Raw genomic sequence first — 23,273 nt, forward strand, 5'->3', positions numbered from 1 at the left:
TCTGTATTAGCTAATTAGCTAATAACAATCACGTCAGCAGATTTCTTTAATCGTCCAAAGCTCTCATGAATGTTGTTTTACCTTTGTGTGTTCAGAAGGCCGACGGGCCCCTCGAGGCTTTCCCTGAGCTGGCTGACACAGGAACCTTCTTGTCCTTGGTAACAGGCAACGTGACTGTCCCACTGCTAACTGCTTGTTCTCTGAAATCCTGCCTTGCTGGGTTGCTGACTGGCCCCGTGTTAGGGAAGATTACCAAGAATTCACAAGAAACCTAGCCGAGGCCCGCTTGAGGCAAAACAGAGAATAAAAATATTTTATGAGATAATCTGAATGGGATGTCACCCAGTGGGTGCAGGATCATGGTATTTTTTTTTTTTTTTTTGGCAGACAAAACAATGTAACAACTATAAATGAGCTAGTCCCTTGTGAAGTGCTGGTTAGAATGATTGACTCCTGCAGATGCCCTGGGTCTGTGGCTCGAGGTGCCAGATGTTAAGTAGCACTTTGGGGACTCTTGGTGGCCAGGCCATTTCCTTTATAGTTAACGACAGTCCCGCACTCCGACACCTCCTCCTCCCACTCTTTATTTCTCCTTCGATCCTGGCTTTTGAACATTGAGCCAACACCAACCCCAAACACATGTAAAACAGCAAAGGCTCTGATGGTTTTGAAAATGCAGTTTTATTTTGTGATGGGTTGTTTATTTTTTTTTAAGATCTTATTTTTTTATTTGTCAGAGAGAGGCAGGCAGAGGGAGCCCAATGCGGGACTCGATCCCAGGACCCTGAGATCATGACCTGAGCCGAAGGCAGACATTTAACCGACTGAGCCACCCAGGCATCCCTGTGATGGTTTTTGGTAGCCAATTGCTTATTGTATTGGACTCAAAGTAAAGGTGGAGGGAAGACAGGCTTTTGCATAAGTGAGTGCTGGGCACAGGCTCTTCCGTGAAACCCTCCAGCAAACCTTGCAGTTGGCTGTATCACCCACATGTTACTGCTGGAGACCAGAGGTCAGGGAAGTTACTGAGTGATTGGGTAGGGACGGCACCCAGATTTGCCTGGCTCAGAGTTCTTTCCACTTACCCCAGACAGCCAGGGCATCGCTCCACTGAATATTGAGAAGTGCCTTTTGTCTCTGGTTGTAGTTTTCTCCTTAGTGAGCAGTTAAAAAATAATGTCAAAGTCAGGGATGCTCTAAACTTCCGTGTTTATTTTCACCACAGTATGAGAAAGATAGGAGAGATTACATTTTATTTTCCCGGCTATGTCAGTCAGCTGAGATAATTGAGGCACACAGGCTATTGGCAGAAATAGGGCTGTTTGAGGCCAGGATAGCAGCAGTAAAAAAAAGGGGAAAAAGGGAAAGGATTAGCAAAAGAAATGATTTTAATCTGTATACCAAACCTCTAAAATTTTGGGGAACATTTGGTGGATTAATGGCATTTCCACCCTGCATGTAAACGTTCTGTGTTCTGTAGATACAACTATTGTCTTAGTTGATTTGCTTTTTTTTTTTTTTAGTTTAAACTTTTCCTCCAGAAAGATGTTTTGAGAAAGGACAGAAGGACGTAGTCAGACCTTCCCAAACCCATTTGTCAAGTGGATTACATTTGTGTCCTCTCTTAAAAAGATACTTTACAGTGTATGAGAGCAGTTTTTGTAAATTAATATCATCATTACAAATGAGCTAGCCTCCTTGTACACCTCCTTTAGCTTCTTCTTGTACAAGGCGGCCATGCTGGGCTCCTTAGGCAGCAGTTTTGGCATGGCCCTGGGGCCCCAGGGAATATTAACTTACAAGGCTTTCCCTCTCTTGCTTTTACATGTCTGAAACTATTTCAAAACTTAGTGACTGAAATACAAGTTATTAAATACACTTTACTAGAATATAAAGAGTGCTTTTGCCCCCTTCTCCTCTTTGGAGAAAAGCTGGTTGGGAATGTACTTCTAAGACTTCTGGCATGGCTCTTCTGAACATCTACATGGACACATAGCCCAAGATCATAAAAGGAATAAACTAGGCATCAAGATGAGTTCAGCTAAGGCTAGAGCCTACATGCAATTTAAATGCTGCCCTAGGATTTTTATTTATTTTATTTTATTTTTTAAAAGATTTTATTTATTTGAGAGAGAGAGAGAACAGGAGCTGGGTGAGGGGCAGAGGGAGAAGCAGACTCCCCACTGAGCAGGGAGCCCAATGTGGGCTCGACCCTGGGACTCATGACCTGAGCTGAAGACAGACACTTGACTGAGCCACCCAGGCTGCCCTGCCCTAGGATTTTTTTTTTTTTTTTTTTAAGATTTTATTTATTTGACAGTGAGAGACACAGCAAGAGAGGGAACACAAGCAGGGGGAGTCGGAGAGGGAGAAGCAGACTCTCTGCTGAGCAGAGAGCCCAATGCGGGGCTCCATCCCAGGACCCTGGGATCATGACCCGAGCTGAAGCAGACACTTAACTGTCTGAGCCTCCCAGGCGCCCCCCTGCCCTAGGATTTTTAAAAACCATTTTGTTTTAGGGACGCCTGGGTCGCTCAGTTGGTTAAGCTTCAGACTCTTGGCTTCCGCTCAGGTAGTGATCTCAGGGTCATGAGATCGAGCCCCACGTTGGGCTCCACAGCCTGGGTCAGGCTCCACGCCCCATGTGGGGCTCCACGCTCAGCACGGAGTCTGCCTGAGATTCTGTCTCTCCCTCTCTCTGCCCCTTCCCGCTATCCTCTAAAATAAATAAATACATCTTTTTAAAAAAACCCATTTTTATGAGTACTAGTTGAGCGGACATACCAGGTATGAGCTGAAGTAGGAAAGTGGGATTCCTTGGTTTCTGATTATCAGAGCCTCCTAACATTGCAAAGATGTCCTTGTCCCCTTTTTCTGGCTGGACTCTATCCCCAAGGAATCAGGTACCAGATGGAATGGGGGACTGATTTCCTGAAGCCTCTTGGAGGGTATGAATTGTTAGCCCCTTCTGTGCCTGCCCAAGTGTGGCTCAGTGCAGACGGCCCATTCCTCTCTGTGTGTGTTCCCCTCCCTGGGCACGGGGGCAGACACTGCCTGGGCAGAGTCACCAGAGGCTGAGAAGTGTCTGTGGGTCTCCAGCAGCTGGAAAAGGTTTGAGTCTCTTTGGCAGATGTTTGCTGTTCCAGCCACTTCACTAATGTTGGAAACTAAACCCCTGACTATTCTTGACCAAAGCCCCACTTTGTGATTGACAGCCAGGGTGTGCTTCCTCCCACCGAAGGCCTTTACAGTCTGAGAGAAGGAGAGAGGGAGTGAAAAGAGAAAAATGGAAGCAAAATGGGAATTGGGCTAGGTGCCATTGCTAAAAACCCAAAAATATCGAGGAAAGAGAGTGGCAAAGGCTCATGTGAGGAGAAAGACAAATTCAGTACAACAAATTAAGATTTGAAGTCCCATCATGTGCTTGGGTCTTTCACGCATATTATGTAATGATCCCAGCATTCATGCATTCATTTCTTTCAAAAGATTTTATATATTTATTTATTTTAGAGGCAGGGGAGGGGCAGAGGGAGAGGGAGGGAGAGTCTCAAGCAGACTGGGAGCTGAGCGTGGAGCCCCACTTGGGCCTCCATCTCACCCCTGAGATCATGACCTGAGCCCAAACCAAGAGTCCGATGCTTACTGGACCGCGCCACCCAAGCTCCCCTCTGCACTCATTTATTTATGACACGCTTACTGAGACCCTACTGTGTGCCAGGTGCTATGCTGGAGAACACACCAGGAGTTTATTTCACCAGGGGGTGAAATAAACATGCAAAAGATAGTGCAGCAGAGGTAGGAATCAACAGCCTTGGGGAGTGGGGAATCCTTTCTCAGAGGAGGTGACATTTGAGATGGGTCTTGAACTAGTTTTTCAGGCAATGAAGGAGGGAGGGACTGGGCTGTGGAGGGCATTCCCGTAAGGGGAACAGCTTGTGTGAAGGCATGGATTATGAAAGGCCAACCTTGTGAAGTAGGTAGGTATTACCATTGCCACTTATAAATGAAAAAGCTGAGACTCAGCTTTGATTATAAGCGACAGAGAGCTGGAGGCCCCAGATTCCACGATCTGGAATCTCTCTCTCCCCTACACCTGGAACGTGTGCCCTCAGACCCCCTTTAAGAGTTCTTGCCTCTGTGGCAGAAAATCGAGAAGGTGGAAGATCCAAGGAGTTGAACTGAAATTCTTTAGCTATTTTAAACACTGCAGATTTCCAACCAAAGGATAGTCTGGGGGAGAGTGTGAGCAAATGTTGTGCCTGTGGTCGAGAACCCGAGCGGGAAGCAGAGGCGAGGCAGATTCCCGCCGGGCACAGTGACCCGGGCTTTCGGCGCTGTCCCCGCCGCGCGCTGCCGGCAGCCTCCCGTGTGGCAGCGCCGCGACGCAGGGACACGAGAGCGTGGCTGCAGATCCGGGTTTGGAGAGAGGGAAGGAAGAGACGAAGAGAAGGGGCAAGGGAGGGAAGAGAAGGGCAGAAAGGAAAAGAGAAACCAGGATGGAAGATGGGGTGAAGAAGAGAAGGGAGGGCAGAAGAGAAAAGAGAAGGGGGACGTCCCACAGGGGAGGGGAGGCCGAAGTGCTGGGAAGAGTGGGGGGAAAGGGAGGAATGGGAGGAAAGGGGGTAAGGAGTCAGGGCAGTTAAAGGAACAGAGAGGGTGAGACGGGGCGCGGAGCGGGGCGGCGGAATAAGCCTGGAAACGGAGAAAAGAAGTTGCAGGGGGGAAAGGCCGGCCAAAAACAGGGCCCAGAAGAGTAACTCGGAGTAAGCGCGTCTGGTAAGCGCCCGGCAGGACCGGACAAACAGTCCACACCGGTAAAGCTCAGTCCCTCGCCAGGGTCGCCGGGTTTAAGGAGAGGCTGTCGCTCAGGTGCTGCGCCCCAAGTCTTGAGCACGCCTCGCGGCCCGCGCTCCCCGTGGGGTCGCCCCCACGCCGCGGGCTCTTGAATCCCACCAAACACTCCGTTTCTCGGCCCCTGTCAACAGATCTGCGCTGGCCAGGGGCAAAATATAACCCCCCCACCCAAGATTGTCCTCGGAGCGAGCGTCGCGCCCTTGGGACTCGTCCCCGGCTCGTGGCGCCGCTGGTCCCCGCTGGTCCCCGCTGCGCCCGCGGCCTGGAGAACCCCTCGGGGCTGGCACCGCGCGGCGGGGCCCCGGTTGAGCCGGGAGCGGTCCTCCCTCCCCCACCCCCCGGCGCCGGACAGCGGACAGGCGGCGGGGACTGCTGGTCACCAGAGCCCGGGGCGCTCCCGGGCCCATCGCGGCGACCTCGCGTCCCCGCGGCAGGACGCGCGCCGCCGCCGGGACACCTGGCCGCAGTCTTCGCGGGCCCTGGAGCCGCCTGCGCGTGGAGGAGAATGAACGAAAACAATTCTAAACGGAGAGGAGGGGAGGAGTAGGGAGCCCCGGCACACATGAACACATCCAGAATGAAGATCCTCAAAGTCGCACTGCGAGCCATGTCTAATACCCGGCCCTAATTCGGCTGACTGCTATTTTCTCTAAGTGCCTAGTTATTAGTCCTCCAGGTGTGTCCCTTCCGTCCGACCTGAACCACCAGCCCAGGGGCGCGCGTCCGCTTGCTACCGCGGCGACTCGGGCTCCTGGGCGAGCAGCTCTGCAGCGAGCCCGCCGCGACTCCGGGCCGCTTCCAGGTTTCCGGCGAGATGTCACCAGCCCCAAACTCGGTTTCGGAGAAGGCCGTCCGCGTCTATAATTCTGTCTCTCTCTCTCGTGCGTTTTCCTTCCGGCCCCACGCACACCAGTTCGGAGACAAAATCGTGGGAAAGCGGTGCCGCCGGGCGGTTGTGGCCGGCCGCCGGGCGGGGTGGCAGGACGCAGGCAGCGGGAGCCGTCCCGGGCGCCGAGACTGGGTGGGGGTCCCCCTCGGCCACCAATTCCAATCGAACACAAGTTCGTACAGATACTGATTGGAACAGACTCGGAGGTTAGGAGCCCAGGAGGGGGGAGGCAAGCCACCCAATAAGCGTGTGTCTTCGGGGCTCCCCTAACCCTAAGCGTCGTGAGGGACCCGGGAACGAAAGCCGCACTGCCCGGAGCATCGGGCGGCCAGAATCCTCGAGTGGGGCTGAGGGCCCGCGACACCGCGGCATCGCGCTGCGCTGGCCCTGCCGCGGCGAAAACAGTTCATAAACGTTAAAACATAAAAAAAGAACGCACGCTTTTGGGGGATTACGTTCTCATTTTTACGATTTATTATTGGGATAACGGTCAGGGCAAGGGTCATTTATGGTTTGGGATCTCGTGGGAGCGGTCAAGTGTGCGGCTCCGCGCGGGCCGAGAGCCTAGTGAACTGCAGGGGAGGCCGCGGGTCCTTGGGAAACCGGGGAGAAAGACACACGGGTCCTTGGGGCGCCGGCTCTGTGGCCCGCAGCCTCGGGAGCCTCAGCAAGGACTCGACTTCTTTCTAGCAAGAGACCTAGACGCGCCGGCTCCCCGGGTTGCGGGTTGCGCGCACGGGACCCAGCCCAGGAGGCGCACGGGGTCGCGTCCCGGAGGAGCGGCCCAGGCCCGGCCCGCGGGCGGGGGCGGCGCGCGCTCCCCACACCGCGCGCACGCCCGAGCGCGCACACTCGGCACACACACCTGGAGCTCGTCCCAGGAGGGGGGCGGGGAGGAGAGCCAAAGCGAGTGTCTTAAAATAGAGAGGCTGGCAGAGGAGCGCGAGACACCGCGAGGCGGGAGGAGGCGAGCGAGAGAGGCGGGCACGAGGTGTGCACGTCCGCGGCCGGCTTGCACGGGCGGGCTGGGCGGGGTGGGCGCCGACGCCCCTCGGCGCGCCTCGGCACCGGGCCCCGCAGGAAGCGCGCGCTGATTGACAGCTGCGCCGTCCCAAAAAGGCTCCGCGAAGATGCTGATCCGCGGGTGGGTCTAGACGCGCGGCCGGCGCGCCCGGTGCCCGCTCCCGTCCGCGCGCCTCCCGAGCCCGCCGCCTCCCCGGCGGCCGAGGAGCGGGGCTGAGGCCCCCACCGGCGCGCCAGCCCCCGCGGCCCCGGCCGGCCGGCGCTCTCCCGGGCTCACCATGCACTGCCACGCGGAGCTGCGGCTGAGCTCGCCCGGCCAACTCAAAGCAGCCAGGCGGCGCTACAAGACTTTCATGATCGACGAGATCCTTTCCAAGGAGACCTGCGACTACTTTGAGAAACTTTCCCTCTACTCCGTGTGCCCGTCGCTGGTCGTGCGACCCAAGCCCTTGCATTCCTGTACCGGTAAGACGCCTCGCCGGGGGTGGGGTGGGGGAATTAGTGGGGTGCCGTGGCTTTCGCGCGGGTGTCGGGCGCCTTCCCGCCTCCGTCCTCCCACCGGAGGGCGAGGGGCTTCCTCCCGGTGCCCTGGTGGGGGACCAGACTTGTCAGCGGCGGGCATCGCAAGGGCGGCCGCGATCTGGGACGGGCCAGGCAAGGTGTGGATCGCGAGGCTGGCGGTGGAGCGGAGGCAGCGGGCCCCTCGGAGCGGCGGCTCGGGCCACGCCGGCGATCCCGCTCGCGGGAGAAAGCTTCCTCCTTCCCGGCGCCGCTGTCGTTTTCGGTCAGAAAGTTCAAACACTTGACCCGGTTCATCGCCTAACTCACTGTTTCAGGAAGTGGTGCTGCTCCCCTTGAGTTAACTTGTCCAACCTCCTCTTGTCTCCACTGGGAATTTTACAAGTCAATCAGTGTCGTGAGGTTCTCAACAAAATCCAGAAATCATTGAACTTTACTTAAAAGGATCTCCCTCTGGGGCAGTAGTTCTGGAATCCATCCCCTGTGGTGCAAGCTGAGGAGGTCACCCTTTTGTTTTAAGGGACTGAAAAAACAGCAGTTATAACAATAAAAACATTCTTCACGTCTGGTTTCCTCTATCCACAAGAGCCTAACTAAAATCACTAGGAAAGATAAAGAACATTTAATAAACACGTTGAAAAAGCCATAGGTTAATATGGAAAGTAAATCCGAAGGTATTTTTAAAACTTTGAGTGTATTAAGAGAATCTCCAAGTTTCAAAGTGCCCTGGCTTTATAAGGATTTAGGCTATCGAAAAGCAGGTATAAAAGAAAAAAAAAAGTTAAAGCAGTTTTTATCAAAAATAAGTGACTGTGTGTGCTTTCAACTAAAGGTAAAAATTTAGTATTTCCCAACTAAAAGAAACTTTGAGGTTATATTTGTTGCATGGGTGTCCTGAAATAAATAATTTTGTTATAGTCCCACTGAAAAAGTAAAGTGAAGAGCTAGCAGTGTTTTTAAAAGACATTTTTTTTTTTTTGACCTTTCAGGCCAGAAGCTTCTAGTGCACAATGCTTAGAGTCCTATATTTTCTTTTGATTTGATGAGTTGTCCCTGTAGGACAATCAGTTGATATATGTAAATACAGCAAAGTTCTTTGAAAACCAAGTTGTTTCCACATGTATTTGGTTATGAAATGAATACAATATTCAGGTATGCCTTTGTAAAATAAACTTTATCCGTAAGGTAGAATTAGCCTTGATAGCTCATAACAGGACTTGCAATACTAAATTTTAAGGGCCAAGAAGTATATGAGACAAGAAACTTTAGAAATAAGGTAGATATGCTTGATGTTTATATTTTTACATTTACGTGCCTGCAATGCATATGTAAACCCTTGAATAAATAGTCTACGTATATATTAAATAGAGGAGGTAGGCTAAGTCTTGTATTGAGCATAAATCATCACTTCTCCTCTTTGAGGAAAAAAAAAAGATTTAATCATAAATTTCAATGCACCCTGCTATGACATCGCATGACCCTAGGACAAAACAGAACAATTCTGAACACTGAGGTATAGCACAGGGCCGGCAAAATTTTTAGTGACTTTGTGCTCTGCATTGACCCAAAGGCAGATTTGCTTGGCTTTTAGCAGTCGCAGAATTGGATCATAGTAAAAACATGCTAAAAAAAAAAAAAAAAAAAAAAAAGGTAATAAATAACCTCAGAAAACAGTGATCCAGTCATCAATAGGAGCTGAGTAAGTTCTGTTTCACTGAGTCTTGTATGGAAATAAGTCAGAGGAAAATAAGATGATTCATATGTAGTTTTGAGAATGTTAAGGGTGAATTGCACGTGTATCACGAACTAAAAGTTTTGCTTGGTCTTGTGCTTTTGAAGTTCCTTGATGGTTTGTGTGAAAGGCTGGTTGTTGGTAATGGTTTTCTTGCCCTGTCATTCCAGTGTTTACTTTCTTTAGATTGTTCTTTCGAAAAATGTCGTGATTTTGTGGTAGTTGAGATTTAAAATATAGAGACTGGGATTTGCCAGTGGAATTAAACCCATAAAAACTGGCTACAATAGTCCATACTTTCAGGTCATAAGCCTTTAGTGGGTTTACGATTACAGTTAAAGCCTAATGTGTATTAGATCATGGGAATCCCATTAGTGACTTCTCAAAGGTTTTCCAAATACCACACTTTCAAAGCATTTTTGTTGTTTTTAACAGTCATGTTTAAGATCAAAAATCTTAGACTGGATAAATTTAATCTTTTATTAATTAAAAATGACATTAAGTTGCTGGCATTCTACATTCAATACAATTATATGTATATATGTATATATATATATATATATTTTTTTTTTTTTCTGGATAGAGATAAATATTTAGCACTTTTGGTAGAACCGATGTATAAAAAGTTCAAATCAAGTGAAAGGCATACATTGGAATTAAAATTACTGAACTTTCTCTCATCCTTCGGTTTGCTATTTTTAAGATTCAAATAACTACCAACAGTGAACTTTGCCAGGTAAAATAATGAAATAAGATTAAAAAAAAAAAAAAGTTACCACCCTGCACAATAAGTATATAAATTTGGGGTGAAAAAAAAGCTACAGCATTTAAGAAGCCTCTACATAATTAAGCAGTGCACATTGTTTAGATTTAGTAATCCAAATGCCAATTTATGTACTAAATCTCCTCAGGCAGAAGATCATGTATTCAAGTAAATTGAGAAATGGAAACATTTTTCATTAGGCAGATCATCACCTGATGGTATTATTAGACACTTTAACCTTGATGGAATACTCCCCTCCAAAAAAAAAATTGTTTGTTTTAACAGGCCCTTTCTTACTACAAGTACAGTAATTTTAGGCTTAGCAGGCTGTCTCTAAATTTATTTAAGTTTCCCAAGAGATGTTCTACATCACATAATAGACAGTGAGAAAGGGAATCCTATCCTTTGAAGCCAAATTGAAGGAACATTTGTCATTAGATTTAAAATAAAATTTAAAACACCGAGCCCAAAGAGAGCCTCCATTTGAAAAAAAAGTTTGTTACTCGGACCACTGATGGGGTGTGAAATATGTTTAGGATTATTTTAAAATCTGGTAACAGGGGCGCCTGGGTGGCTCAGTCGGTGAAGTGTCTGCCTTTCTCTAGGGTCATGATCCCAGGGTCCTGGAATCAAGTCCCACATCCGGCTCCCTGCTCTGTGGGAAGCCTGCTTCCCCCTCTCCCACTTTCCCTGCTTGTGTTCCCTCTCTTGCTGTGTCTCTCTCTGTCAAATAAATAAATAAAATCTTTAAAAATAAAATAAAATAAAAAAATCTGGTAACAGTCATCCCCATTTAGAATGGAAATATATTGCCATCTAGAAATCAGTTAACAATCTCTCATAAATGTTAGAACATTGACAGTGATTAAAGGTCAAAAATGAGGTGCAGTTCAGAGTATTATAAATACTACTTAACTCTCGAGTGCATTATTTCATTTTTCTGGTTGTGATTAATGTTTCTTGGTGGAAGAGTTGCTTAAAGAAATCTGGCTTCTCAGGATGGAGTATAATGCAGAGATAATCGGCAGGTCATTTTTGAAGGCTCTCTCTTTCAGTTTGGTCTTTAGAGACAGGCAGAGTTTGGAAAAGATGAATAGCCTGCTTCACAAAAACAAGGCTGTAACAATTTATCCTAAGAGTTTTCTTGAGGATACTGAGAAGCCAACCTACTGTGCTAATTACTTAAAATTCTATTTTAGTTATTTATACTTACAACCTAGAATTACCTTAGACTTGCACATGCGTGTTTTGCGGCGGCGGGGGGGGGGGGGGGGGGGGGGGGGGAAGGTGAATGTAGATACTAGGACGTTTTGCAGCCTGTGACCAGCACATGGCTTTTAATTAATCCACTAAAACCTACAGGCCAATTTCTTTCTCCTTCCTTGGTGGAATGGTTCTGCTGGATCTCCCGGTGACCTTCAGTGGCCAGCCTTGTAGAACTGACTGTTGAGGTACAGAGCTGGAAGGGATCACAGAGATCACGGACCAATCTCCCCGAGCAGAATATCCTTTTTTTTTTGTGAGGCGCTAGGGTCACATCAGTGCTTAGACACAGTTTTAATCCACGCTATCCACTGCCTGCCTTCTTGTTAGGGTACTCAGAAATCAGGAAGATTTCCAACTTGGTTACACACCCGGGATAAATCCGTGCAGTCACACCCAAGGGACAGTCAACCAGCCAATTAAAAGGGGCACTTGGGGAAGGGTGTTTATCTTAAGAGGTGGCATTGAGAACATTTTATCCTTTGGTGGGTCCAAGAGAAACAAGTTCTTTGGGGTGGTGTCCTTGGGTTCATTTTTATCACAAAGATTGGGTGTCATCCCAGTGAAAAATGAAATGAGGTGGGGACATGTGTAATGGCTTCTTTGGAAGTTAGGCAGCCTGCTGTTGCTTCAGGGAGTTGGCTCCAGTCATTTCCTAAATCTCAGTGTGGTCTTTCAGTCTGAGAATGAAGCCTGTAGGATCTTGGGAACCTGAGGGTTGGGGACTGGAATGTTAATGGAAAAAATGTAAACTGGGGTTTGGGAGGGTGATCATTATCAACAAGCGTTTGTACTTCTGCCAGAGGCTGATGGGCTTTTATCAGCGATTATTCATAACTGCTTCTCCTGTTCCCATTCTAAGGGTAAATAAATCGAGGGATGCACAGGACATAGGACTCATCCAGGGTCAGAATAGATTTGGAGCTGGGCTCTTTGGGCCCCCCTCAGCTGTTCGCATTTACTCCTTAAATTTTATGACTCCTTTGTTATACAGACAAGCTGAGTGGCTCCTCAGGAGTCAGTTTTAACTGGTGAATATAGTTCATTAGCAGTTTCTTCTCCGGTTCTGGTTTCCCTAATAACCAGGGGGAAAATGATTAGAAATTTAGTCCACAAGTTAAAATGCCTCTCCGAATGTCTGCAGTCTTTAGTATCATTTAATTCACCATTTTCATTCAACAGATCTTCATTCTTGCTTGGTGATGGCACTGTTAACGAGTTCATTACATTTCAGTTTATTCTAAATCTTGACTCACAGTTGGGATACTTTACAAATTCCCCTAAACTATCTGTAGAACCACTGCCAAGCCCATCTTTGTTGTTCTCTAGAATGTATTGGGCAGTTTGGAATTGGGATCGGGCAACATTGTGACAATTGAATACTTTTGCTCACCAGGTGGAATTTTCTGTTTGAACTCCCCCTAAAGGGTGTCTTCGCCAGCCAACTTGTCATATTAACCTCGTTAAATACAGCCAAAATGAAACGGTGTTTATGGCACCTCTTTTATGAAGCCAGTCTGCCCGTGTTCTTGTGGGTTGTATGTCTGGATTGAAACCGCATTTGGATATAAGCGTGGACTGTATAAAGTTGCTAGTTGTAACCCACCTCAGGAATTGAAGTGAAAAGGTTGTTAGGTCGAATAAGTCCCAGGAATCTATAGGAAAAGCAGTAAGGATTATAAAAGGTTGTTTAAATTGTAAGGAGAGATTAAACAAACAAACAAAACCCACAAAAGGAAGGAATGGGGAAAAAGAAAAAGCAGGTTTCCCTGAAACTTTGGTAGCTGCTCCAGGGAGCCTTGCCCAAAGCCCAGGGTCCTTCAGCATGGCTGCTCAGGCCAAGCTAAGGGGGCTTCTGAAATTTTTATCCGTGCATGTAGAATAAATGTCAGGCCAGAAGCCTTTTTAGGTGTCATTTGCACTTTATTTTTGAGGTCTGGCAGGAACAGAGATGGAAAGCTAGGTAAGCCACATGATCTTAGGCTCCCTCATTGGTATGAAGCCCGTGAACTTGTATGGGTGTCGCCAGCCTGCTCCACCGGCCCCTCGTCCAGCTCCAGGATGAAGTGCGCTCAGGTCCCGTGGCCGAACCCATTGCTGAACTCGTCCCTGGAATGTGGGACTAGAGGGCTGCAACAGAGGGCCGCGGGGATTGGGATGAGATGTCCAGATTTCAGGCTCATTTGCCATTCTTCCTTGGGGAAGGCTGTCGCACACGCCGTGTCGTGGAGTCATTTTTAATGTGGCACGGAGCTAAACCCCACTCTCACAGCTTGCTCACTGAGGGCTGCCCAGAGCCCGCAGGTGCTCACAGAGCTGTCAGGAGCCCCGGCTGGAAGCGACCCGCTTCCCTTGGCAGCAGCATGAACAGAGAGAGGAAGAGGGGACTGCGAGATATTCAGGAGAAGGCTCCCCACGTGTGACAAGCCCCCATGTGCTGCCTCTCTGGGGCCTGCCTCGGCAATAGCGGCCTGTGAGGTTGGAATGGCTCTTTCTTCCTCCACAGCACAGATGACGGGATGAAAATTGGCATTAGAGTGTATTAATAATGCGGTTCAGATCAGAACGTTGTATAACCTTGGTGATATTCACAAAATAAGTGGTTCGAGAAAGAGAAGCTTTTGTGTGTGTGTGTGTGTGTGTGTGTTTGTTTGTTTGTTTTTAACCAGAAAACCTCTGCAACCCCTCAGGATTTAATGTATTTTTATTGCAGCTTAAGAACAGTTAGGGAAAAAAAAAAAGTCTTGTTAAAATGAATGCTCTAAATAAAAACACAGTTAATTTTCCATTACAGTGTCTAATTACTCATCATCACCAGGGCATTTTTATATGGCAATTTAACTTCTTGAAAGTGGAAACTTGGCACACGTTTAAGGAAGAAAGCAGTGCTCCTAGATAGGTATCAGAAGATGGTCTAATTATGTTTGGGCTGGAGTTGATTCTTACACATGATTGCTCTGGAGAAGATAGGGGGATAGAGGGCCTCTTTCTTTAGTTGCGAAGGAGAGTCTCTGGTTTCTTCAGTGCCTGTTGAAACTGAATATGGAGGGAGAGAATTCTGAACGTTAGATGATGTGCAAGTACATATGAAAAGGGACCCTGCCAGTCACCAGTCCCTGCTGATGTCAGGACTACTTGATAGGCCTGGAGGACAGCTATCTATGCTTTCTGACTCCCCTGGCAGAGTGCATAAAGGTGAACATGGCCTTTCTCCAAGGAAAGGTCAAGATACCACTGAATAGAAGCCAATCTGGGAGGATCTCCACACGAAACTAAATATGTTAAGAGTCCAAGCAGACAAGCTTACGTGGCTCCTTTTTATTGCATCCCTCTAGCTTACCAGCATGTCCTTAGGAAACATATTCTTCTGGATATTGGGGATAGATAAGCATTCTCACAGTGTACGTCGAATAAGATTACCTGCTGCCCTGGTGATGTCAATGTCATCATTTAAAAAAAAAAAAAACCTTATGTGTGTGATAAGCGATGTGATGATTTTCTTTTCGCTTTTCTAATTCAAGGATCGCTTATGACGTGTGGGAAAATGGAATGGTCTAGGGCTTGGTGGAATCTTAGGAAGTCCTAGCTGTATTTCCATGCCAGGAATGCCTAGCAGGTCCTTAATTCTGATTCACCTACCAGCCTCCAGCACCCACTTCCCTCTTCTCAGAGTTCTTTGCACTCTGTAACTTAACCTTTGTTGAAATTCAGGATTATGGTGATTTCACAGACAAAATCAAAGCCACTTGTATATTGAAGGAAGTGTAACATGGAAGTTTAGTTTAAGCGATGTCTAGGAGAATCGACGTTGTACATTTCCCTCATGGTAGCTTACAAACAACCGAGTCCTGATATTATGTCTTCTGTGGTGGGGGAACCGCCTGGGCAAAGAAAGTTGCCGAGACTCCTCCTCTTGTGTCCTCTTTTATTTATCCCAAAGGCAGCTACAAACTTGGGAGAAATGCTAGAAATACCCTGAACCCTCTTCTTCACATTTGTAACAATAATAGAAAGCATGCCTATCATGTAATAGGCATTGGACTAAGTGCTTCAAGATCAGCTAGAGATCATCCCTAGGAAGTAGGTATTATTATTGCCACGAATGGGAAGCCGAGAAATTAACTTTCCCAAAGTCACAGGATACATAAAGATCACTTACAAAGCAATAAGAAGGCAAGTAGAAAGATTTGCAATTCATAGAAATGAATATCTAGACAGTAAAGATGAAAGGATGTTCTGCCTCCCTGGGAATCTGAAAAACACAAATTAAAACGAGATACCATTTCACACCCATCAGATAGGCAAAAATAAAGAATCTGATACAATTGATGACAGCGATGTAGAGTGGTAGACATTCTCATACACTGATGGTAGGAATATTTTTTTTTGGTACAATTACTTTGGAGAGCCGTGTGGTAACACCCAGTAAAGCTGCAGATCCACACATGCCCTGCAGCTCAGCAGCTCCATCTCTGGGTTGATGCCTTGAGAAAACACTGTATGTGTGGGAAGGGACACATGTTTAAGAATGGTCATTTCTGTGTTGTTTATGGTAGTGATAAAGCTAAAACAATCAAACCACTCTTCAGAAGGAAAAAGGATAAAAACATACGTCTATTCATGCAATGAAATTCTATGTAATGAAAATGAATGAACCAGAACATGAATGAACCAGAACCATATTCTGCATGTATGAATATGGATACGTGTTAGAAATACAGTGTTGAGAAAAAAAAACAAGTTGTAGATTGATACTTACAGTCTGATACTATTTATATACTGCTTGAAAACATGCAAACTAATATATTGTTGAGGGAGGCAAGCGTATGGGAGGAGGAGGGCTACCCACAGGTTTTTATTTTCCTGTGTAAAAATTTATTTATTAAGGAAAAGAAAAGGCCTAATGTAAATATGGCTAAGCATTCAGATTTAACAAAGCTTGGTCATGGGTATACAGATGTTCATTACATTATTCTTTGTACTTTCTGTATGTTTGAAATTTTTCATAATATAAACCTTGAAAAATGATAGTATGGGAGACCTCACATATGCACAAAGCTCTTGATCTTGTGGAATGCTTGATGGCTTTCTTAATAGCTTTTCTGTCCTGAAACAAAAGCTTTTAAATGCAGAGCTTGTTGTACATAGTCTCGCAGTAGGGAAATAAGAACACTTTATAATTAGACACATGAGTACAACTCTCACTAAAACAACCACTGTAGCTTCTGTAATTGGTTTCTGGATCTCACTTACCTCCCCGGGCTGGATGGGGATACTATTTATCACCAAGATAGCTGCTGTTCCCCCGGGTGATACTTTGGCATATGAGTAAACATTCTCTGAGCCCCGCATAAGGGCTAGAAGGGGTTTGCTCCATGAAGGGTTTGTTTATTTCAGATATACATCAATAATCATGCAACCAGGAGTCATCAGGATTTTTCCCTTCTTAATGATGTTTAAAATCACAATAAGTTGTCTTTTATTGCATCTTGCTTTTGTATCTATTTGCTGAGATGATATACCACCCTTGGCTTTTGACCTGTAGTCCATTGCTATTGACAATTTAACTTAAAAAAAAAATTGTCTAGGGACAGCTGTGAATACCAAAGAATCTAAAAATGTTAAAATGTAGCTTATTAGCAGGGACGAATGATGTTGGTGTTGGCGTATAAACTGGCTGAGTTCTCCTTATCCTTTGGAACCACAGATTTGCTGTGAAAACTTTGATGTGTGGTAGCAGACCTGGTTAGGAAGGGATGAGAACCGTTACCGTGGAAATCCCACAGAGAGCTGTGTGTTAGGGATAGTAAGTGGTCATCCTGTGGTTTGGAGAAGGTAACTGAGACCATGTTACTCTACCATAACATCTGCGGTGGCAGATGCTTTGCTCAGTCTATCTTAACAGCCAGGACCTTTTTCTTTTTCTTTCGTTCCAATTTAGAAATAGTGCTCTAAGACATTTTGACCAAAAGGTCGCCTTTGGGGGCTTTCTCCTTCTGTGTCCCTTTCAGAGAGAAAACACTCTTCAGTGGGGGTGAAACAGTTTGTACGGTCAAGAGTTGGCCAACGTGCTCCCCCTCCTAGACCATCCCTCTCTGCCTAAATATGGCAGACCCTTGAACAACACGGGTTTGAACTGCACGGGTCCACTTATGCATGGTTTGTTTGTTTGTTTTTTTAAATACAGTACAGCACTGTAGATGTATTTTTTCCCCTTCCTTATGATTTTCTTGGTAACATTTTCTATCCTCCGACTTACTTGTTTGCAGAATACAAAATATGTGGTAACTGTTTATGTTACCGGTAAGGCTTCTGGTCAGCAGCGGGCTGTTAGTAGTTAAGTTTTGGGGGAGTCAGAAGTTCGACGGTGATATTTTGAGCGCCCCCCAAGCCCCTTATTGTTCAGCGTCAACTGTACATACAGAGAAGCAAATCAATCCAAGCGCTGTAGGGCGTGCGTCCCACCCAGACCATCTGCAGCCGTGTCACAGAGCTTTCTTCGGTGCTTGGCAGCTACGGTCAGCAGGAATTAATGACCACATCTAGAGGACTGTGGCCAAATTGGACATGACTGAAGGGACGGTGGATCCGTCAGATTTGTTGCCAGTGAGCAGACTTTCATGGGTTGCAGGAGCAAGGCTGCAATTTATCTGACCCACGTAGATGCACGCGGTGGCTGGAATAAATCAGACGGACTGCAGTTTTCGCTGTGTCTTGCTCAGTCAACCTTCTGGATCTTTTCAGTGGAATCTTATCCCTCATAAAATGGACTAGCTGGGCTGGAGACTGTGAATGGAGAAAACGCTACGAAGACAAGTTCCAAAGAGCTGCCGTGCGACTCTCTAAGTAAGATAACATGCAGAAGGACTTCTTCTCGCGACCCATGGAGTCTGTTCACTGGCAACAAATCGGACAGATCCACCTTGGATCTTCTGTTTGGAACTACGTGGGAAAAAACGGGCGAGGACTTAGAATATTTACGGTCACTTTTTAGCAAGTTTCACCGAGGGAGAGAGATAGGAATATATTTGACTTAGGTTCCAGTCCAAGTCCTTTTCTTCTCATGACTGAACATTTTATTGAAATAATTGGTAAATCGCCCTGGAGGAGATTGTTTCAGAGGATGTTGTTAATTTTGTTATCCCTGGATATCATGGCAACTCATTATTGCTCTTAGCACGTTAGACAGCTGCGTAACTTGGAAGCATGTTTTCAATCCTCAGTTTAGAGCACAGCGTAAAGGAACATTCTGTTGGAGTGCGGGTTTGGTTTTTTTAAACTGGGGCATTGAGCCTGGGCATTTGGAACAATTAGCTGCGCAAGCAGAGTGCATTTCACTTTTTTTAGGTAACCGTAAAATAGAAATAACAATAATTATAAATGGTAACCCCGTGGCAGACACGAGGTGCTTGCCTACACGAGGGCATGTAAGTTAATGAAATAGTTGTTGCGACCACTGCTTTTCGGATGCGAAAAGGGGAACTCGGGGAGATGAAGAAATGGCAACAAGGTCACGTGAGTAGGTGGCACCGTTGAGATTGGAATTCAGGTCTATTTCTTTCGGTATAAAGCTCCATACTATGTAGAACCATATGGAAGTATGCAAATTAGAAGTCAAGCCTGTCCCTTTCCATGGGGGGTCCATACTGTATATAAAGCAAGGTCCGATGAACGTGAAGGAATTTACTTTGCACCTCTTAACTCCTTTACACATATTTACAATCATTTAGTGTGTGCCAGTCAGTCTTTCCTTTCCCGTGATTATTTGGGTCTCTGAATGATTCTAGACGAATTCTAAGAAACAGTACTATCTTTGGAGGAAGCGAGATCATAGACCTACTGCCTTCTGGCAGTGTGATTTTGAGCCCATCTCCTTGCCCCTGGGTGTCCTTACCGGTGTGACATGCCTAAGGCTTCTTTGGTCACATTGCTTCCATGAGCTGTGGTTCTCTGAATAAAATTTTCTGTGGGGGTCAAGGGTGGAATTCCCATCCATCCATCCATCCATCGATCATCCATTCGTTATTGTGAATCAGAGAGAATATGCTTAAAAACTAAATACAGCCAATTGCCTGGAGAGTTAAGACTTGGAATATTTTTCATGAAATACTCACTATTAAATTTAGTGGGGAAAAAAATCTGGCCACTTGTTTGCCATCACTTCAAAGGTTAAGAGACTAATTTGTTTCACATTATATATTGTGGAGCTTGGGGTGGGTTCTGGGAATCTCTGTTTTTAAAAAGAGATTATAATGATTATAATGAAAAGTCAAGTTTGGGAGCCACTGTAGTGTAGATATCAGCTTAATGGTGAGATAGATGTAATTTGTACCCCAGGACTTAAATATAGGAAGCTGGTTAGTGGAATGATCCTAGTGGATGGATTTTGAGTCGGATGGTACTGGGTTTGTGTGCATTTTATTGTTTGTTTGACCTTCGGCAAGTCATTTGACCTCCCTGACACTCAATTACTTCATCTACAAAAGGAAGATAATATTAACTCCCTAATGGGGTTAGTCATGTAGGTTAAATGAGATAATGCATATAAAGCTCTTAGCATAGTTCCTGGCATGTAAGTGCTCAGTAATTGATAGCTTCTCTTAAAAATAATAATCTTATAATCATAACTGCATCTTGGTTGACTGAAGCACAGCCCTTTAGAGAAAGATTGCTATTCGAATTAAACTCAAGAAAAACTAAATATCTTTAAAAAACCACTTCACTCCAGGGCATTCTTGTGAGTTATGTCATAGCACTAACTGCCTCTTGAGGCCTCCTGCAACCTGGATGGTCTGTGAGCCAAGTTCAAGTCGTCATGAATAGGTACGTTTGATTCCCCCACTTTCCTGTTTTATAATATGAATTCAGAATTTTGTAAATTCCTAAACGAGTGGCACAAACAGGTCAACACGACATCGTCACAAAATGTGCTTTGTTACTTTCTTCTTTTACAAGAGTTGCTCAGGATTAATTACCCGTAGGAAAGGTTTCATCATGCAGCTGTGTACCTCAAGAACTGTTTCAGAAAAGTGGCAGAATTTCCCAACAAGTTTGAATTCTTCTCTTCTTTGAAGAGTACAGTTAGGGATAATCTTTTCTTGTGCAAGAGAATATGAATATTCTCTTATTTCAGAGTACTGAGAGAGAGAAAAAAATTCAGTTGTGATCTTTTTTAATTGGCGATGTGGAAAAGGTAGCAGGTTGGGAAACAGTTGTTGTCCTAGTATATTATTGGGTCTGTGATTCCCAGGGAGTTCCAAATAAAGCCCCTGTTTTACAGCTTTTAAATTGCTCGTGGGGCTAGTTTAAGATCACATTCTAAGTGGTCATGGTGGCTGTTGTGTTGAAGGACTGCGTGGACAAGGGTTTGACATGGATTTTCCCGGGAATTGTGTTTCTCAACTAGTCACTGGTATCTTAGGAGGCCCAGTATCTGCTAATGAAATACTTTAATCGATGAATCCCCTCCATAGGGTGAGAAAAATTCTCTTGATGAGGAGTTCTCCCCTTCCATGGTGTGAAAGAAGCCCTGGTGAACAGGGCAGTACGTCTGTCCCACCATTTATAATGATGATTCCTACGAGCAGTGTCTAGTGACATCATCCAGGCCCAGTGGGGGGGGGGGGGCGGCCGCAAGTGGAAGCAGGTGGAATAGGACCACTTGGTGTGTCACCATGGCCACATGGAGTGGGGCTGATTTGTGTGGGGAGGACTCACCTGGTTCCCTAAGTTCCTCAGGACCATTGTTGAAATAGGACTCAGTGGGAGAAATGGATTTTGGGCAGCCTGTTGAGAATATTCTGTTAAAGCTATGAATTCAGAAAAGCAGTGTGCATGCATTTATAACCCAGTAGGAGGGGAGTAGGCAGAAATGGATGAGAGGTGGGAGGTGGGGTGTGAGAAGGAATGTCGCAAATGGGGAAAGAAGAGTCGGGGGTCCGGAAGCAGGTTGTACTACTGGAGCCTGAAGCCTGGGTCCTTCGACACCCATAGGAAAACAGATTTAAAAATGAGAATGGAATATTTCATTTTGGAAATTGCCCTGTGAGTACCTGCTTATTACCAGAGGCGTTCCTCAAAACCGACAGCAGTGATGACCTCTGATTGGGCAGCAGCCGGCCCAGCCACACATGTTGCGTAATTATCATATATATTAATGATGCATTGAAGAATTTCATCATCCTGCATCACAAAAGATCGTTATTATTACATGGTAATACAGTAATCGTGTGCGTGCAGTGCCGGGCAGGAAATTGCGTGTCCTTGCAGTGAAGAGGCCTTGCGGGAGCAGAGTTCACAGTGCAGATTCTGTCAGAAAACCCGTCCTGGGCCCTTCGCCGCCTCCGTTTCAGGGTAATAACACGCATGACTGTGTTTTTCTGGACAGCGAGACCAGAGGCGGGCCGAATTTGGCCTACCACCTGTTTTTCTACTGCTAGGAGCTAAGCATGGTGTTTACATTTGTAAATGGAAGAAAAGAAATCAAAAGAAGAGTATTTTGTGACCCGTGAAAATTACACAAAGTCCAGATATCAGTGTCCGTGAAGTTTGATGGGGGCAAAGCCACGCCCACTTGCGTACATATCGTGTTTGGTGGCTTTCACTGGGCGACAGCAGAGGGGAGCGGTTTCGGCAGAGAGGGTATGGCCCACAAAACCTAAACTCTTTACTGCCTGGCCCTTCACAGGAGAAGTTTGCAGGCCCTTAAACTAGACTACTGGAAGCGGGGTTCCTCAGTTGGCTAATAAAGTTGTTGCTGATCCACAACAATGATGTCATCCTAGTTATTCTAGGCCACAAAATCCCCCCTTTGATTCATCACAGACCAAGGTTCTGTTGTCATCCTGTGATGTGTGAACGGCCTTGGAAGTGGGAGTCTAGTGGGGAATTTTACAGGGACTCTCTTAAATTGAGACAAGGCTCTTGGAACTAAGGATGAATTTCTGAACCTTTCTAGAAATAACACAAGATTTTTCTGCACCAAGAGAGGGGTTAAAAATATTGACAATAAAGTGGTCAAGATTCAGCTGAATTCTGGGGACTTTTCTTTGCTGTCCCAACCCTCAACTGGTTTTCCCAGAGGAAAGCTGAGGATGACAGCTTATAAGAGCTTGGGAGTATCAAAATTACTGACATTTATCTGTTTGAGGTTTGGATGACATTGTATATGCTCCTTATTTGACTTTGACTTGTTGCCCATCCCTGGAAATAATAGCAATAATAACACAAGTTCTGCGGTTACATCACCACAGCCCCACCTGGGAGGCTTTGCATGGCTGGGTAAAGCACTTGATTATGGGTGCACATTGTGCGGCAGAAATGCACGCCCGTCGGTATGTGCCTTTGGAATTTTCACCTGTTCGGGTTCAGGGGCTCCCAGACCTTTCAAGAAGGACAAAGCATGATTCTCCTGGTGCCTCGGTACACTCTTGTTTTATTTTAGGCACTCGGGTTAGGATGAGGCTTCTAGTGTCCCAGGCAGCCTTCGAGCCTTCCACTGGGAAGTGGAGGTGTGAAATGAAGCTGACTCGAGATAACTTCCTACCCGTTGTGTTTATCCAGCCAACTGGGTTGAGAATCCTTCAGATGTTGCCCTAAAATGGACTTGGTGGGGGGGGAGTGTACACTGGAAGGTAGGTTAACTCAAGAAGAAGCAATCATTGATGTTGGTAGGTAAAATTTGATCTCAAAGAGAAGAATGTGTGGTATGTGCTACTTCTGATTTCTTACTCCAGGTGGAGATGAATTTGACAAAAGGACAATGACGACAATGAAAAGCAAAATAAATATAAAAACAAAAGGAAATATAACAGCAAATACTTCTTTAACACTACTTAACACTCAGTGCTCTGGATGCCCTACATGAATTAATGAATTTAATTCCTACCACAATCATATGAGAGACTATTATTCTTTGCACTTAAAAATGAGGAAACAGAGAAGTAGAGAGACAGACCTCTCCTTGGTTGGCATAGTATGGCAGAAGAGAGGAAATCACATTTTAGGTGGTTAGAGATTAAGTACATTGAGGGATAACCTCTGATTTCTACAAAGCTAATACAGAGTGTGACAAAAAATGATACTCAAAAAATACGGTGGAAGAGCAGAAGATAAATCCCAACTTTGTCACACATGGGGAACTCTGTTGCTTAATAGGGAGCTTAGACTCCTGAAGAATTTCTTATTTTTACTTTTGTTTATTTACATTTTATTAAAAAAAATTTTTTTAA

At 45.8% G+C, this 23,273-nt stretch overlaps 1 protein-coding gene across 1 annotated transcript in view; it reads left to right on the top strand.

The window, feature by feature from the left end:
• The first annotated feature begins 7,010 nt into the window (after positions 1-7,010).
• BARX2 (BARX homeobox 2) overlaps positions 7,011-23,273 on the top strand; it is a 70,704-nt gene continuing 54,441 nt past the window's right edge. Inside the window, exon 1 of the mRNA XM_032426296.1 lies at positions 7,011-7,231. Within this exon, the coding sequence (XP_032282187.1) occupies positions 7,045-7,231 (187 nt within the window). The 5' untranslated portion in view covers positions 7,011-7,044. The remainder of the gene's footprint in view (positions 7,232-23,273) is intronic.

Source organism: Phoca vitulina, unplaced genomic scaffold (assembly GCF_004348235.1).
Source record: "Phoca vitulina isolate PV1807 unplaced genomic scaffold, GSC_HSeal_1.0 scaffold34, whole genome shotgun sequence".
NCBI classification, from domain to species: domain Eukaryota; kingdom Metazoa; phylum Chordata; class Mammalia; order Carnivora; family Phocidae; genus Phoca; species Phoca vitulina.